Source organism: Ammospiza caudacuta, chromosome 26 (genome assembly GCF_027887145.1).
Source record: "Ammospiza caudacuta isolate bAmmCau1 chromosome 26, bAmmCau1.pri, whole genome shotgun sequence".
In the NCBI taxonomy this organism is placed as follows: domain Eukaryota; kingdom Metazoa; phylum Chordata; class Aves; order Passeriformes; family Passerellidae; genus Ammospiza; species Ammospiza caudacuta.
In genome coordinates this window covers 7132454-7150397 of record NC_080618.1, presented here as the reverse complement: position 1 = coordinate 7150397, position 17944 = coordinate 7132454, and the positions used below count along the sequence as shown (strand labels likewise).

General features: G+C 49.4%; 1 protein-coding gene across 5 annotated transcripts; it reads left to right on the top strand.

The window, feature by feature from the left end:
- Window positions 1-1233: 1233 nt before the first annotated feature.
- RASSF2 (Ras association domain family member 2) lies at window positions 1234-16947 on the top strand. Of its 5 annotated transcripts, XM_058820192.1 has the most exons (12): window positions 1633-1849; window positions 5640-5787; window positions 7721-7796; window positions 8786-8937; window positions 9780-9868; window positions 10876-11024; window positions 11881-11982; window positions 12684-12735; window positions 13497-13618; window positions 15072-15169; window positions 15438-15503; window positions 16411-16947. In XM_058820192.1, the coding sequence occupies exons 2-12, from the start codon at window positions 5732-5734 to the stop codon at window positions 16451-16453; spliced, it is 1005 nt and encodes a 334-aa protein (XP_058676175.1). In that variant the 5' UTR covers window positions 1633-1849; window positions 5640-5731; the 3' UTR covers window positions 16454-16947. The 5 variants fall into 5 exon arrangements, with proteins under 5 accessions (XP_058676174.1, XP_058676175.1, XP_058676171.1 ...); XM_058820189.1 differs by lacking the exon at window positions 13497-13618 and adding an exon at window positions 4552-4751 and having other exon boundaries at window positions 1726-1849; window positions 15438-16947; XM_058820191.1 differs by lacking the exons at window positions 1633-1849; window positions 13497-13618 and adding an exon at window positions 1234-1255 and having other exon boundaries at window positions 15438-16947.
- The last annotated feature ends 997 nt before the right edge of the window (window positions 16948-17944 follow it).

Sequence of the window (17944 nt, the reverse complement as noted above, 5' to 3'; positions counted from 1 at the left end):
GACCCCGATCCTGGGAGCGCCGAGCGCTGCAGCTGCTGCTCCAGGCGGATTTAATTTGAGTTTCTCTCCTCCTCCATCGCAGCTCGGGGGCGGTTTTGGATCCGGGTGGGATCCCGAGGCCGAGGGGAGCAGCCAAGCGTGTGCGTGCTCTGCGCTCGGCTCTGGCGCTGCATATCCCCGGATTTGGGGCTTTCTGGGGCAGAAAAACTGCTCCAGCCTGGGGGGCGCAGCCCAGGAATTCCCTCTGGGGATTCTGGACAAAGCTGGAGCCGATTGTGGGAGCATTTCCAGCCCGGCTGCGTGGGATGGGGATTCCTTGGGGATTCTGCTCTTGGCAGTGGGGTTGGAGAATCCCTTGGGATCCTGTTCCTCACATTGGAAATGGGGCATCTTTGGGATCCTCTTCTGGCCATCAGGAAGGGGGATTCCTTTGGGATCCTGTTCCTGCCATGAGTAATGGGGGATCTTCTGGGATCCAGTTCCTGACACTGGGAATGGGGAACCTTTTGGGATCCAGTTCCTGACACTGGGAATTGGGCATTTTTGCGATCCTGTTCCTGCATTGGAAATGGGGAATCCTTTGGGATCCTGTTCCTGACATTGGGAATGGGGAACCTTTTGGGATCCAGTTCCTGACACTGGGAATTGGGCATTTTTGGGATCCTGTTCCTCACACTGGGAATGTGGAACCTTTGGGATCCTGTTCCTGCATTGGAAATGGGGAACCCTTTGGGATCCTGTTCCTGACATTGGGAATGGGGCATTTTTGGGATTCTGTTCCTAACACTGGAAATAGGATTTGCGTTTTTGGGATCCTGGCTGTGACAGTGGCGACAGGGCGTCCTTTGGGACTCTGCCCTTGGCACCAGGGATGGAGAATCCTTCCAGACCCCTCAGGTGACACCGGGCTGGAGCCGGGATGTCCTTGGGGAACCCAGAACCTGCCCAGGGACGTTCCTGGAGCATCCCTCGGGATGTCCGGGCGGGGACAACGCGGCTCCCGGAGGTGCCATCCTTTGGGGTCGCCAACCGTGGGACCTGGGAGGGGATGCGGGGGCCGGGATGGGATCCGGGATGCGGGTTCCGGGCTGGTCCCGGCTGCGGGAGGGAGGGACGGGGCTGTCCCCGGGGAGGGACGGGGGTGTCCCCGCGCTGCCACCCCCGGCCCCGCCCGCGCCCCTCCCCGTCCCGCCCCGCCCCGCCCCGGGGCGGCCTCCGGGGGCACCGGCTGCGAGCGGAGCGGCACCGGCACCGGGTGAGTGCGGGCGGGACGGGGCATCCCCCTCATCCCCATCCTCATCCCCATCCTCATCCCCATCCCCATCCCGCTCTCCATCCCCATCCCCGTCCCCCGCGCCGGGAGCGGCCCCGGAGCTGAGCGCGGCTTCCCCCGCAGCCGGGAGCTCACGGGAAACCTCCGGGACCTCCGGGACCTCCGCGATCTCCGCGCTCCGTCCCCCAGCCCCGGTGTCACCTCAGCCCCCCCAGCATCGCCCCCGAGCGGGGCCGGAGCAGCCGCGGGCTCCGCGGTTCCTGCCCGGCTTCGGCACCTTCTCCTCCCGTCCCGTCCCGTCCCGTCCCGTCCCTGCGCGCTGCCCGGGCCCGCCCCAGCCCCGGCTCCTCCCGAGGCTCCACCCGAGCGCGGCCCCGAGCCCCGAGCCCCGAGCGCGGCCCCGCCGCGGGCGCTGAGCGCTCCCTCCGTGCCCCGTTCGTTCCCGCAGGACGGAGCGGCCGGGCCGCAGAACAATAGCGGCGCTGGGAACAATGGAGCGGCCGCCGCTCCCCGCCTAGCGATGCGGCCGAGGGCAGCGCTCCCGGCCCGGCGGTAGCGCAGGACCCGCGGCCCGGGGTGAGCGCTGCGCTCGGTGCCCGCTCGGTGCCCGCTCGGTGCCCGCTCCGCCCGCGCCCGGCGCCGCCTGCGGGCCATGCTCGGGCACCGGGGCGGCCTCGGGCCGGGAGCGGCGGCGGGGAGGGAGCATCGCGGCCTCTCCGGGGATGGGATATTCCCACAATGCTCGGCTGCGCCCGAGCCGCGCTCCCGCCCCAGCCGGGGATGCTGCCGGGGCGGGGTGGGACCGAGGCGGCAAAAAAACCCCAAAAACCGGAGATTTCTTTGCAGGAGCAGGGAAAAACATCGCTCTCCTGGTAAAACGGGGTTTTGGGCGGTTTGGCTGCTTTTTTCCTTGTTTTGTTGTGTTGGAGCCGGGCGGGAGCTGTGTGGATGCGGCCGGGCTGGGCTGCGGGGATGCGGGACGGGGTTTAAGGGGGTTCTTTTTGGGGAGGGGAACAAGTCCGAACACGAGAAGGCAGAGAGGGCCGGAACCCTCCCTGGTTTGCCCCGGAGCTGTGCTAAAAGCGCTTTTCAAAGCACCAAGAGAGGCTCGGGCAGGGCAGGGCGAAACCGAGGGGAAACTGAGGCACGGGGGGTGCCGGGAACTGAGCCGGCCCCAAACTGCCGGGGTTGAGCAATGCAGCGACTTCCACTTGGCCAGCGCCTTGATTTGGGTGATTCCCAGCCTGTCCCGGGCTATCCCAGCCTGTCCCGGGCTATCCCAGCCTGTCCCGGGCTATCCCAGCCTGTCCCGGGTGATTCCCGGTCTCTCCCGGGTTATCCCAGCCTCTCCCGGGTTATCCCAGTTTTTCCCGGGCTATCCCAGCCTGTCCCGGGTGATTCCCGGTCTCTCCCGGGTTATCCCAGTTTTTCCCGGGCTATCCCAGCCTGTCCCGGGTCATTCCCGGTCTCTCCCCTCCGCCCCCAGCCCGGTTCTCTCTGCAGCCCCAAAAAAGGAAGAATTTGCCCCATTCCCAGCAGAGGAAGGGGATGTGATGACGGAGGAGGCCGAGGTGGCCGGGCCGGGGCGTAAACAGGAAACTCCTCGGCACGGGAGGATGAACCTGCGCGCTGGAGCTCCCCTTTGCACCCCAAAACGGGGATTTCTTATGGCTCCGGTTCATCCCCGTGTCCCCTTGGAGGGATTTGGGGTTTTGGGAATTGGGGTTGGCCCAGGATGCTCTGGAAAAAAGCTCCGAGTGGTACCAAAGGCTCCACCCTGGGCTCTGCTGCTCCAGGGGGGGGATTTTCCACTCACTTTGATGATTTCACTGAAAAACTGAAGGTTTTTTCACTCGCTTTTGTGGTTTTCCTACTCTAGGAAGGTTTTTTCCCACTCCCTTTCATGATTTTGCTGCTCTAGGAAGTTTTTTCCCCACTCACTTGGGTAATTTTGCTGCCCCAGGAAGGTTTCTTTCGCTCCCTTTGGAGTTTTTGCTGCTCCAGGAGGGTTCATTCCACCCTTTTTGGTGATTTTGCTGCTCTAGGAGAGTTCTTTCCACAATCTTTGGTGATTTTGCTGCTCCAGGAGAGCTTTTTTTCACTCCCTTTGCTGTTCTTGCTGCTCTAGGATCATTTTTTCCACTCACTTTGGAGTTTTTGCTGCTCTAGGAGGGTTCTTTTCACTCCCTTTGGTGACTTTGCAGCTCCAGGATGAGTTTTCCCACTCACTTTTGTTGTTTTGCTGTTCCAGGAGGGTTCTTTTTTACTCATTTTGGTGTTTTTGGCACCATTTTCACATCTGCCATGTCCTTCAATCTCCCCTGAACCTCCCCAGAGCTTTTCCTCCCTTGCCAGGGGACTCCCACCAGGGATGCCCCTTGTGCCCCCCACACCTGGAACCCCAAATTTGGGGTCCCACACTCCGCTGCTGCCCCAAAACCCCATGGATTTACCCCAAACCCTTGAGCCAGCTGCAAAACCCCCTCCTGCTACCATTTTTGGTGGATAAATTGGATTATTCCTGTGGGAGGATGCATGGAGGTGGCTGCAGGGGGAAGTTTGGTGCCGGATTTTGCTGAATTTTGCCGAATTTGACCCGATTTTACCAAAATACTCCCAGGAACAGCTCCTCAGGAAACCCAAAGCTTTGTCAGCTCTTCCGCGATTTCTCTTCTCCTTCTGCTTTTTCTCTGAGCCCCAGGGCTGGGCTGGGCCCATTTCCTGCCCTTCCCCTTTTGCCGCTGAGGAGTTTTTGCTGCTGCAAATCAGATTTTCCCCGTTTGTTTGTCCCAGCGTGTGGGATGGAGCCCCCAGGATTGCTGCCCTGCAGGGGTTTAGGGTTTGGGTGCATCCCCTGGCAGGTTTCACTGCCCTGGCCTGGGTTTTGGGGTGAATTTGGGGTTTTTCTTGCAGGAAAAGGGGGATTTGTGTCCCAGGGGCTGGGAGGAAGCACATGGAGAGGTGGGAGCCTTGAGGAGCAAACGCTTTTTATTCACCTCAGTTCCTCTTCCAGGAGAAGGGGAGGGAGGGAAAAGACTGAAAAAAATTAAATTTTTCCATCCAAGGAATAGCAGAACCCCAAAAACTGTTTTTATATCATTCAAAATCATCCCAATTCCCCATTCTGAGGCCTCTTCGAGGGCTGATTTCCAAACTGAGCATCCCAAACCCAAAACCTCCCCCCGAGCTCCGAGCCAGGGCCTGTCCCGGGTGGGGTTTGGGGTTCCCAAGGGTTTCTGTGGTTTCTGGGATGACAAAAACCTGCAGGATCGGCCCAGGATTTCTGCCTGCCGGGAAATCCATCCCTGGGGCTGCCCGAGGGAGCAGCAGCCGCTGCCAGCCCCGCGCCTTGCAGCTCTGCGGGACGGAAAAGAGTAAAAACATCGGGGGGAAAATCGGGAAAAAAGGAACAATTGCCATTCCCCGGCCTGGCCGGGACACCCGCGGGGGCTGCAAATGCAAATGCAGCGGGAGCAGGGTAAGGAGATCTCAGGGTAAGGGATTAAATTTTCAGTGAGTTCGGCGCCTCGGCCTTATCTGATCTCGCTCGTTCCCGGAGGAGCCGCCGAGCCCCGCCCGCCCCCAGAGCCCTTTCCAGTCCGGGGGGGTTATTGCTGTTTATTTAGTTAGTTAGGTTTAGGTTTGATTTGAATTTTTATCTATTTATTTATTGCATTGCTTTAAATTATATTTATTTCCTTATTATTTTTATTATTTATTTATTTTTAGGTTTAGTTTTTCATTTCCTATTTATTTATTTAAAGTTTATTTATTTATTTAAAAGTTTTATTATTTTATTATTTTGTTATTTTATATTATTTTAAATTTTCATTTTAATTACTTTTTAATTATTTATTAATTTTTATTATCTTTAATTTTTATTCTTACTTTTTATTCTTATTTTTGATTTATTTTCATTGCTTTTTAATTTGTAACTTATTTTATTTTCATTTCTAATTGGCTTTATTCTTAGTTTTACTTTTACTTTTATTTTCATTTTTTATTTCCATTTTTATTTCCATTTCCTTTATATTTATATTTACAATTTATATTTATATTGTTGCTTTGGTTTTACTTTTATTTTCTTTTTATTTCCATTTCCTTTATATTTATATTTACATATATATATCTATATATCTATATATCGATATATCAATATATCGATATATCTATATATCTATAGATTTATATATATAAATATATTAATATATCAATATATTTATATATTTATATATTTTATATGTATATTTATAAAATATGTATAGTTATATTTATACACTTATTTATAATTTTATTTATACTTATATGTTTATGTTTATAGATTTATTTTATTTATATTTATTTTTATTTTTATTTCCATTTTCAGTGTTCTCCCCCCGGGCAGGGTGGCTGGCTTGCCTTTCCTGACCCCGCCGTGTCCCCCCAGCCCGGCCCCCCCCATGCCCGCCCGGCCCCGCCATGGAGCTCAGCACGGGGGGCGCGGTGCCCTGCGGGAAGGACAAGTTCATCTCCAGGTATGGGGACACGGGGGACATGGGGGGACACGGGGGAAAAGGGCGGGACATGGCGGGGGACACAGGGGACACGGTGGGGAAAGGTTGGGGACATGGGGCTGGAGTGTTCCTGGTGTTCAGGGGATGGCGGATGTGGGATCTGGGATCTGGGATATGGGGTGGATGTGGGAAATGGGATATGGAATATAGGATGGATGTGGGGTATGAGATGTGGGATATGGGGAGATGGATGTGGAGTGTTGGGGTATGGGGTATGGGAAATGGGATGGATGTGGGGTATGGGATATGGGGAGATGGATGTGGAGTATTGGGGTATGGGATGTGGGATATGGGAAATGGGATGGATGTGGGGTATGGGATATGGGATGGATGTGGGGTATAGCATGTGGGATATGGGATGTATTTGGGATATGGGATAGGGGATATGGGATGGGTTAGCTGGAACCTGAAGTGGGCGATGTGGTGTGGGATGTGTTATCTGGAACCTAAAATATACAATATCTAACAATATATAACAGATTATAACAATATATGCAATATATAACAAGATATGCAATCTATATATTGTATATATACAATATATAACAACACTATCTAATGTATAACATATAATATATACAATATATAACAACACTATAGAACGTGTAATATATAGCAATAGCTAACAATATATACAATATATATATTGTACTGCATATATATGGTATCTAACAATATACAAGAATATGTACCAACATATAACAATATATACAATATATAACAACACTGTGTAATATATAACAATATCTAACAATATATACAATATATATACAATATCTAACAATATACAAGAATATATACAATATATACCAACATAGAACAATATATACTAAATATAACAACACTATAGAATGTGTAATATATAATAATGTATAACAATATATAACAATGTATAACAATATATAACAATATATACTATAAATATATCTAGCTATTGTATTGTATGTATACCATATCTAACAATATACAACAATATATACAACAATATATACAATATATAGCAACACTATACACAACAATATATACAGCATATAACAATATATACAATATGTAACAGCACTATCTAATGTATAACATAATAATATATGCAATATCTAACAAATCTAACAATTCCCAAGATTTGGGCTGGTTTCTGTCAGCTGAGCATCCTGAACCTCTCTCGGCCAGCCCAGCTTTGGGAGCTGGGGATTAATTAATTAATTAATTAATTGGGAATTCATGCTGGAGGCGTCGAGTCCTGTGATCCATGGCTGGGCTCAGCCAGCCTGGCGTGCCTCACTTGGATTTTTCAATGATTTCCGTTGCTGTAGTTTATTTATTTTATTTTTGTTTCCATACATATCTTTATTTCCACCTTTTAATTTTTTTTTTTAATCTCAATTTTTGTCCTTGTTTTTGATTTTGATTTTTATTTATTTTTGTTTTCCTCACCACTTTGCCCCTCAGAGCTTTGTTCTGAGCTGGAGGAGCCCGGCGTGGCCACCTCGCCTGTGACCACTCGTGACTCCAGCGAGACCCCCAGAAATCTGATTTAATTATTGGGTTTTCAGCTCGTGACCAACTGCCCCCAGCTCCTTTGGGGTTTTCTGTGCCTTTTAGGGACATTTATGGGGGACACCCTCACGGGGAGCTGCTCCCCCTGATTGTGGCTGCAAAACGTTGGACCCCCACAAAACCTTCAATAAGGGAGGAGGAAAAAGACCCAAATCTGCCTCAAATAAAGCAATTTTTGGGTCCCCAGCAGCACAGAGGGTTCCTCAGCCAGGGCAGCAATTCCTGCTTTTCCTGCAGCACCTCAGGGGTCACTGGTGGTGCCTGCAGCATCTCACCCCAGAACGCATCTCAGCACCTTTTTTCCTAATTTTTTAATTTTTTAAAAATCTTTTTCCCCCAGGAATGAGCTGCTCCTGCACCTCAAGACCTACAACATCTACTACGAGGGGCAGAACCTGCAGCTGCGGCACCGGGAGGTGAGAGAGGAGGGCGTTGAGGGGCACAAAAGGGAATCCAGGGGTCCAGGGGCAGCCACAGCTCCTCTGGGAACTCCAAATTTATAAAAAATATATAATATTATAATTTTATATTTATATATGTATGTAATTTGCATTCACATTACATATATATATGTGTGTGTGTGTGTGTATATATATATATATATATATAATTTTTACATATAAATCTTTATATTATATATAAAATCTTTACACTATATATATACATACAATCTGCACTTGGATTTATATATATGTATAAAACCTTTATATTGTATATATGTAATTTGCATTCAGATTATATGGATATATGAATTTATATATATTGATCTTTATATTACATATATAATCTTTACATTATAGACAGAAAATCTGCATTTGGATTATATATATATATATATATAAATTTGCATTCACATTATATAGATATATGATTTATATACCTAAATCTTTACCATATATGATATATATTTTCATTATATTTATATACAATATTTACATATATAAATACATACATATATATATAATATATATATTTACATATATTACATATATAAAATCTACATTCGAATGGCACGTATATATCTGATTTTTTATATGCTATGTAAACCTTTATATTATATATGAATGCTTATATTGTATATATAAAATCCCTACATTCTATGTATAAAATCCTTATATTGCATGCATAAAATCCTTATAGTCTACGTATAAAATCCTTATATTCTGTATATAAAATCCTTATATTCTACATATAAAACCCCTGTGTTCTGTGTATAAAATCCCTACATTCTGAGTATAAAATCCCTGCGTTCTGTGTGTAAAATTCCCATTTTCTGTGTGTAAAATTCCCATTTTCTGTGTGTAAAACCCCCGTGTTCTGTGTGTAAAATTCCCATTTTCTGTGTGTAAAATTCCCATTTTCTGTGTGTAAAATTCCCATTTTCTTTGTGTAATTGTGGCTGCAGGAGGAAGGGGAGCTGATCGTGGAGGGGCTGCTGAACATCTCGTGGGGGCTGCGCCGCCCCATCCGCCTGCAGATGCAGGACGACAACCAGCGCATCCGCCCGCCGCCCTCCTCCTCCTCCTGGCACTCGGGCTGCAACCTGGGCGCCCACGGGTGAGTGAGGGCAGGGGCAGCCCCAGAAAACACAGCCCTAAAAAACACAGCCCTGAAAATACAGACCTAAAAACACAGCCCCAAAACACAGCCCTGAAAATCTCTGAAAAATACACAGCTCTGAAAATGCAGACCCGAAAAACACAGCCCTGAAAAACGCAGCCCTAAAAATGCAGACCCGAAAAACACAGCTCTGAAAAATACAGCCCTGAAAAATGCAGACCTAAAAATACAGACCCGAAAAACACAGCTCTGAAAAATACAGCCCTGAAAAATGCAGACCTAAAAAACACAGCCCCAAAAAACGCAGCCCTGAAAAACACAGCCCCTAAAAGCATAGCCCTAAAAATACACAGCCCCCAAAAAACACAGCCCTAAAAATACACAGCCCCCAAAAAACACAGCCCTGAAAAATACAGACCTAAAAACACAGCCCTGAAAAATACAGCCCTGAAGAACACAGCCCTGAAAAACACAGCCCTAAAAATACAGACCTAAAAACACAGCCCCAAAAACCACAGCCCCAAAAAACGGGCAGGCAGCCCCAAAAATACACACAGACAGACACAAAACCACACAGCCCCAAAACCACACAGGCAGCACCCAAAAAGAGGCGGAGAACCCCAAAACCACACACAGACAACCCAAAAACATTCAGCCCCAAAACCACACAGCCCCAAAAACCACACAAACGGCCCTGAACCCACAAAAAAGCCCCAAACCCATACAAAAAGCCCCAAAACTTCCCTCCAGCCTGTCAGGCTGTGCAGGTTGCACCCCCAGGCAAGGCACCCCGGGACAGGGACCCAGGACAGGTCGCCCACCCCTCTCTGTCCCCCCAGGTCCGTGCTGAAGCCCAGCACCCTGCCGGACATCCAGGTGACAGATGTGGACACGGCCACCGGCACGGAGAATCCCGGGAATGGCACAGGTGAGCTGGGCTGGGATTGGGCTGGGATCCGTCGGGATCAGATCCACCAGGACTGGTCCAAGGGTTTGGATCCACCAGGAGCAGGACGAGGGCTTGGATCCACTGGGCTCAGATCCACCAGGAGTGGTCCTGGGGCTCACATCCACCAGGTTTGGATCCACTGGGAGTGGTCCCAGGGCTTGGATCCATCAGGAGTGGTCCAAGAGCTCAGATCCATCGGGAGTGGTCCTAGGACTCGGATCCTCCAGGATGGGATCCACTGGGATTGATCATGGGGCTCAGATCCACTGGGATGGATCACAAGGCTCAGATCCACCAGCTTTGGATCCAGCAGGATCGGTCCTGGGGCTCAGATCCACCAGGATCAGGCTCGGATCCACTGGGAGTGGTCCCAGGGCTTAGATCCATTGGGAGTGGTCCAAGAGCTTGGATCCACAGGGATTGGATCCACCAGGATCAATCCTGGGGCTCAGATCCACCAGGTTTGGATCCAGCAGGATTGGACTTGGATCCATCAGGATCAGATCCACTGGGATCAGTGCTGGGGCTCAGATCCACTGGAAGTAGTCCCAGGGCTTGGATCTACCGGGATTGGGTCCCCCAGGATCAGTCCCAGGGCTCTCCTGGGGCTCAGATCCACTGGGAGTTGTCCCAGGGCTTGGATCCTCCAGGATGGGATCCACCAGGATCAATCACGGGGCTCTCCTGGGGCTCAGATCCACCAGGAGTGGTCCTGGGGCTCAGATCCACTGGGAGTGGTCCCAGGGCTTGGATCCTCCAGGATGGGATCCACCAGGATCAATCACGGGGCTCTCCTGGGGCTGAGATCCACCAGGAGTGGTCCTGGGGCTCAGATCCACCAGGAGTGGTCCAAGGGCTTGGATCCATTGGGGTTGGGTCCACCAGGATCGGCCCTGGGGCTCTCCTGGGGCTCAGATCCTCCGGGATGGGATCCACGGGGAGTAGTCCCAGGGCTGGGATCCACTGCAGTGGAAGGTGTTGTGCAGCCCCCAGGGTGGCAGAGGAGGCCCCGCAGCTGATGAGGACCCGCAGCGACGTCGGCGTCCGGCCCCGCGGCAGCGCCCGCACGGCCGGCGAGCAGCGGCGGCTGCGGCGGCACCGCTTCTCCATCAACGGGCACTTCTACAACCACAAGGTGAGCCTGGTGCCGCCATCCGTCCTCACGGACGGGTTTCGTGGTGGTTTGTGACCCCAGAGTTCAAAAAGAACCATCACGGTACAAGGTGATGGTTCACGGGGTGACGGATCTCAGAGTGCAAGAAGATCTGACATGGTACAAGGTGATGGTTCACGAGGTGATCTTAGAGCGCAAAGAGAACCATCACGGCACAAGGGGGTTTGCATAACCATGCGTTGGTTATGCTGGAGAACAAGACAAGGGCAGAAGCAGCTGCTTGGGTCAGGAAGTATTTAGTGCTGGCTTCAATGGCTCGTGGGTGGTGGGATTTTGAGATTAATGGGAGGATGGCGAGTGTGTTGATTTCAAGGGGGTTTGCAGTGATAATCAAAACAAATGCAGCTTTATCGAAAAACCACAGTGAAATGTGATGAGGAGGAATTAGGGGGAAAAGGGGAAAAATAAAGGAAAGAGGGAGGAAAAAAAGGAAGGTTTATAGCTACCAAACATAGAACGGCAGAGTCCTTCAGTGCCCAGCCCATGGAGTTCACCAGGTCATGTCCGGGGAGATCTCAGATGTCCATCTGGACTCCAATCATACTCTTTTTTGATGAGGGAAGAGGACGAATCTTGATACCAAATCAGAGGTAGTCTATTGTATCTTTGGGGGAAAGAACGGCGTTTGGGAAGGGTACACGCAGTCCGTGTTCTCAGCAGAGATTTCAGGCGGGGTCTTCTGTTCAGTGCTCCCCAATGAGGATTGTGAGGCCAAAATGAGAGGAATTTTGGACAGAGCCTCACAGAGGGCTCTGGGGGGGTCCAGGGGATCTGGGGGGGTCCTGGCAGGGCTCTCAGTGCCCGCTGTGCCCCTCAGACCTCGGTGTTCACGCCCGCCTACGGCTCCGTCACCAACGTGCGCATCAACAGCACCATGACCACGCCCCAGGTGCTCAAACTGCTGCTCAACAAGTTCAAGGTATGGGCATGACCCTCCCTCGGTGCTCTGAGTGCAGCTTGTGTTGTGGTTAAAGTAAGTTAAAATGTTTTATAGATTATGTGTATACAAAATCTGCATTCAGATTTTATATATATATATATATACACACATATACATGTATCCATATATAAAGTATTATCTGTTTGTACTCATATTTTATCATTTTTATATGTTATAACTTTATATATATTTATATTTATTTATATAGTTTATGTTTATATTCATATTATTTATAAATATTTATATTATATACATGTATTTTGCATTCAGGTTATATACATATGAATTTTTATATAGAAATCTTTATATTATATATAAAGGTTTAGATTATATATAAAATATTTATATTATATGTGTAAAATCTGCGTTCACGTTATATATATATATATATGTATATGTATACATACACAAACACATACACATGTATATATATATACACATATATATATGTATATATATGTATATACACATATATATATGTATATATATGTATACATATGTATATATGTGTATACATATATATATATACACATATATATATATAAATCTATACCATATGTAGATAGATAGATAGATAGATATAGATATAGATATAGATATAGATATAGATATAGATAGATAGATATAGACTATACCAGGGCAGAACCTGTCCCTTTATCAGAGCTTTGTGTCTCCCCCAGATCGAGAACTCAGCAGAGGAGTTTGCTCTGTACATGGTGCACACGAGCGGAGGTGAGTGCCCCAAACCCCTGGGCATGAGTGCCCCAAACCCCTGGGCATGAGTGCCCCAAATTCTCCTGGGCATGAGTGCCCCAAATTATTCCCAAACTGCTGGACATGAGTGCCCCAAATCCCCAGCACCAGGGCCAAAGTGCTGCCACCTTGGCCCTGGTGTTGCCCAGGCACTGTCAGTACCACCCTGGCACTGCTGGTACCGCTCTGGCACTGCCAGGACCTCCGGTACCACTGAGGCACTGGCAGAACCACCCAGGCACTGCCAGAACCACCCTGGCACTGCCAGAACCACCCAGACACCACGAGTACCACCCTGGCACTGCCAGTACTACCTGTGCACTGCTTGTACCACCGTGCCCTGCTGGTACCGCCTTGGCACCGCCAGTACCACCCAGGCACTGCCAATACCACTCTGGCACTGCCAGTACCTCATGGGCAGTGTTGGTACCACCCTGGCACTGCCAGTATCACACAGGCACTACTGGTACCACCTGGGCACTTCTGGTACCACTCAGACACTGCCAGAACCACCCTGGCACTGCCAGAACAACCTGGGCGCTGCCAGTACTTCATGGGCAGTGCTGGTACCTCATGGGCACCGCCGGTACCACCCTGGCACCGCCAGTATCACACAGGCACTTCTGGTACCACTCAGACGCTGCCAGAACCACCCTGGCACTGCCGGTACCTCGTGGGCACTGCCGGTACCGCGGCGCCGCGCCGGTGCCAAGGCCGCGGTTCCATCGCTGTCCTTGCAGAGAAGCAGCGGCTGCGCGGCAGCGATTTCCCGCTGCTGGCCCGCGTGCTGCAGGGCCCCTGCGAGCAGGTGTCCAAGGTGTTCCTCATGGAGAAGGACCAGGTGGAGGAGGTCACCTACGACGTGAGTGCGCCCTGGGGGTGCGGGGGCACTTTGGGGTGTCTGGGGAGAGCCGGGTTTGGGCGGGAGGGACCCCAAATCCCAGCCGGTGCCACCCCTGCCGTGGCAGGGACGCCTCCCCTGGCCCTGCTGGCTCCAAGCCCCAGTGCCCAGCCTGGGCCGCTGCCAGGGATCCTGGGGGGGCTTTTTTGGGAATTCCGTGCCAGCCCCTGCTCAAGCCCACAGGGGAGGGTTTGTCCCTGATGGACAGAGAGGTGCTGGGGCTGCAGGAGCTGCTCTGTCCATGGAAACTCCTCATCCTCCAGGAAATTCCCCAGAGCATTCCCAGTGTGTTCCCAGTGTACTCCCAGTCCATCCCCAGTGCATTCTCAATGCATTCCCAGAGCATTCCCAGTGTGTTCCCAGTACATTCTCAGTGCATTCCCAATATATTCCCAGAATACTCCCAGAATGCATTCCCAGAGAATTCCCAGTATATTCCCAGTGCACTTCCAGTACATCCCCAGTTTATTCCCAGTCCATTCCCAGTCCATCCCCAGTGCATTCTCAATGCATTCCCAGAGCATTCCCAGTCTGTTCCCAGTGCATTCCCAGTGTATTCCTTCCCAGTTCATTCCCAGAGCATTCCCAATATATTCCCGGAATATTCCCAGTGCACTCCCAGTGCATTCCCAGTTCATTCCCAGTGTATTCATTCCCAGTGCATTCCCAATATAATCCCAGAATATTCCCAGTCCATTCCCAGTGCATTCCCAGTGTATTCATTCCCAGTGCATTCCCAATATATTCCCAGAATATTCCCAGTCCATTCCCAGTGCATTGCCAGTGCACTCCCAGTGTATTCATTCCCAGAGCATTCCCAATATATTCCCAGAATATTCCCAGTCCATTCCCAGTGCATTCCCAGAATATTCCCAGAATATTCCTAGAATATTCCCAGTGCATTCCCAGTGCACTTCCAGTCCATTCCCACTCTGTTCCATTCCCAGTTTATTCCCAGTTTATTCCCAGTGTATCCATTCCCGGTGCCTCCCCAGCCCCGTTCTGCCATCCCAGCCCTGCCATCCCCAGAACAGGAATTTCCCAGAATTGTTTTTCCCACCGGCTGGGAGCGGCTCCCTTGTGCCATCTGCCGGCTCTGCTCTGAAATCCCGCCCCAAACCCGGCACTTTTGGGGTCAATTTGGGATTAAACAGCTCCGAGACCCTGGGGACCCTCAGAGCCACCTCCAGCACTCAGTGGGTGAATAAAAATAAAAATAAAATAAATAAACCATAGGCAGATCTTTTCCCCTTAACTGTCCATTTGTTCCCACGAGATGATGGTCACAAACATAATTTTTTTTTTAGGGTTTGCTGCAAAATTTTGGGATATTTGGTGAATTCTAAGGAGAGGAAGGGGGATGGGTGAGTTTATCCTCCTCCTCACCATCTCCTGCCTCTGCTGTGCCCCCCAGGTCGCCCAGTACATCAAATTCGAGATGCCCATCCTCAGGAGCTTCATCCAGAAGCTGGAGGAGGAGGAGGACCGGGAAGTGAAGAAGCTGAAGCACAAGTACGTGGGGCTGGGGGGGAAGAAAATCCCCCAAAAAATCTCATTTGTGCAGCTCCAGCGCTGGGATTTTCCCTGCCGGGTGATCCCTAAGTTTGGGGAAGCAGAGGGGGGGGGAAAATAGGAGGGGAAAATAATCAATTTGGGATTTTTTTGTGGGATTTTCTGCCTGGTTTTGTGGTGAAAGCGGGGTTTAACATCCCCAAACAGGGGTTTGAATTATTGCAGGTTGGAAAAAATCCTTTATTTAAAATTTCTGTGCCCCCTCCAGGTACTCCATCCTGCGGCTGATGATCGAGCAGAGGCTGGAGGAGATCTGCGAGGGCCCCACGGCCATGTGAGCATCCCTGGGATGTGCTGCACCAAATCCCAGCCCCAAAACGCTCCCGGACGGCCCCAAACCCGAGCCAAACCCCCCTCCCAAAAACTCCGTCCCTCAAAATCCTCGGGGGGCTCCTCCCAGGAGGGCTCTGGCTGGGGCAGCTCCAGCCAAAGCCTCAAATCCAGGGAAAAAAGGCAAAAAAAAAAAAAAAAAATAGAAAAAAGAGGAATTCTGTGAGCAGCACCAAGCTGGGGCTGCCAGAATTGCAGAGCTGGGATTTTGGGGGGCTCGGGTTGGAAATTCCCAATTCTGGAAAACACAGGGGAAAAGAAGCAAAACAAAAAGGAGAAAAAAGAGGAGAATTCCAGAGCTGGGATTTTGGGGGGCTCGGGTTGGAAATTCCCAATTCTGGAAAACACAGGGGAAAAAAAAAATTAAAAAAAAAAAAAAAAAGAGGAGAGATCCAGAGCTGGAATTTGGGAGGGCTCAGGTTGGAAATTCCCAACTCTGGAAAACACAGGGGAAAAAAAAATTTAAAAAAAAAGAGAAAAAGGAGGAGATCTGTGAGCAGCACCAAGGTGGGGCTGCCAGAATTGCAGAGCTGGAATTTCGGGGGGCTCAGGTTGAAAATGCCCATTGTGGCTCCCCGTGAGGGTCCTGCTGCTCGGCAGCAACAGAGCACAAAAAATTCCTCTTTTTTTTTTAATGAGAAAAGCACATTCCTGCCCTATCACCGCAATAATTCCCAGGTGTGGGGAGGATTTATAAATCCCAAGGGTTGGCTGAGGTTTTGGGGGGGTTTAACCTGACCTGGGGGCTCGTGGGTGCGTTTCCAGCCCAGGAGAAAATCCCATTTCTCCCCCAAAGCTGCAGCCACGGCGTGGCCCCTCCGCCCCCCCTGTAATTTGCACTAATATTTCAGGATTTTGCAGAAAACCACGATGTCAAACCTCTCTGGTAGCTGAAAATGCCAAAAACCACAAAAGCGAATGGCCGAGGGCCTCGAGCACCTCGCGGGGTCTGGGTGGGGAAAGGGGGAGAGGCAGGAGGAGGCAGAAATAAAAGAGGATTTTGTTTTCCAAATCCATTTTCTAGCCAGGAAACGATCCTGGTGAAACCAGGAAAAACCTCTTTCCTCCCGGGCTAAACCAGCAATACCCATTTTATACCTCGATGTGAATTAACCTCTGACTTTCCCCCCACTTCCCTTTGAGTTTTTGCAATGCGTCTTTGTAATTTTTTTCTTTTTTTTTTAATTATTAATGTTTAAATTTTAATTTTAATGGTACCTTTTCCACCTTTAACTCACGTTGGGGAAAGTGTTTGTACAGCGAGAGGAGCTTTGGATGTGTTTGAAGGATGATTGTGGCACTGCTGCGTGGATTAACAAGGAAATAAAATAAAATAAATAAAATAAAATAAAATATGTAGCAACTTCATGCAGAATGAAACCCCCTGAGTCAGAGCCTGGCTTTGTCCAGAATAAATCACTTTTTGTGGGTAGAAATTCCATGGAAATCAGTAAAAAATGAGGGAAAATAGTAAAATCCCAGTGGAGAAATTCTCCAAGGAGAAACACTCTCACCTCCCAGATTTACAGATTCCCACCTAAATTTCTGGCAGATTTTTGGGGAATATTGGGCAGGTTTAGGATTTACCCATCCCCAGGGATAATTTACCCCTGCACTCTGCAGGCTGCATCCTGCCGGCATTTCCCTCCCAGCAGGTAAAACCTGGGTTATTTTATATAAATATTTATGTTTATATAAATTTTGGGTTATTTTGGGCTATTTTGGGTTATTTCGGGCTATTTTGGGTTATATTTTGGGCTATTTTGGGTTATATTTTGGGCTATTTTGGGCTATGTTGGGTTATGTTGGGCTATTTTGGGCTATGTTGGGTTATTGTGGGTTATTTTGGTCTATTTTGGGTTATTTTGGGTTATATTTGGGGCTATTTTTGGTTATTTTGGGCTATTTTGGGTTATTGTGGGCTATTTTGGACTATTTTGGGTTACTTTGGGTTATTTTGGGCTATTTGGGGCTATTTTTTGTTATTTTGGGCTATTTTGGGTTATTGTGGGCTATTTTGGGTTACTGTGGGCTATTTTTGGGCTATTTTGGGGCGATTTGGGGCTATTTTGGGTTATTTTGGGCTATTTTGGGTTATTGTGGGTTATTTTGGGGCTATTTGGGGCTATTTTGTGCTATTGTGGGTTATTGTGGGTTATTGTGGGTTATTGTGGGTTGTTGTGGGTTATTGTGGGCTATTTTGGGCTATTTTGGGTTATTTTGGGGCTATTTTGGGTTGTATTTTGGGCTATTTTGGGCTATTTTGGCCCCCTGGAAGCCGCCCCGGGGCTGTCCCCGAGCCCTCCCCGCTCTCCCTCCCCTCCGGGGGCCGGACCTGCCCCGATCCTGCGGGAAAAGCCAAAGCCAGCAGAGCCAGCGGGGCCC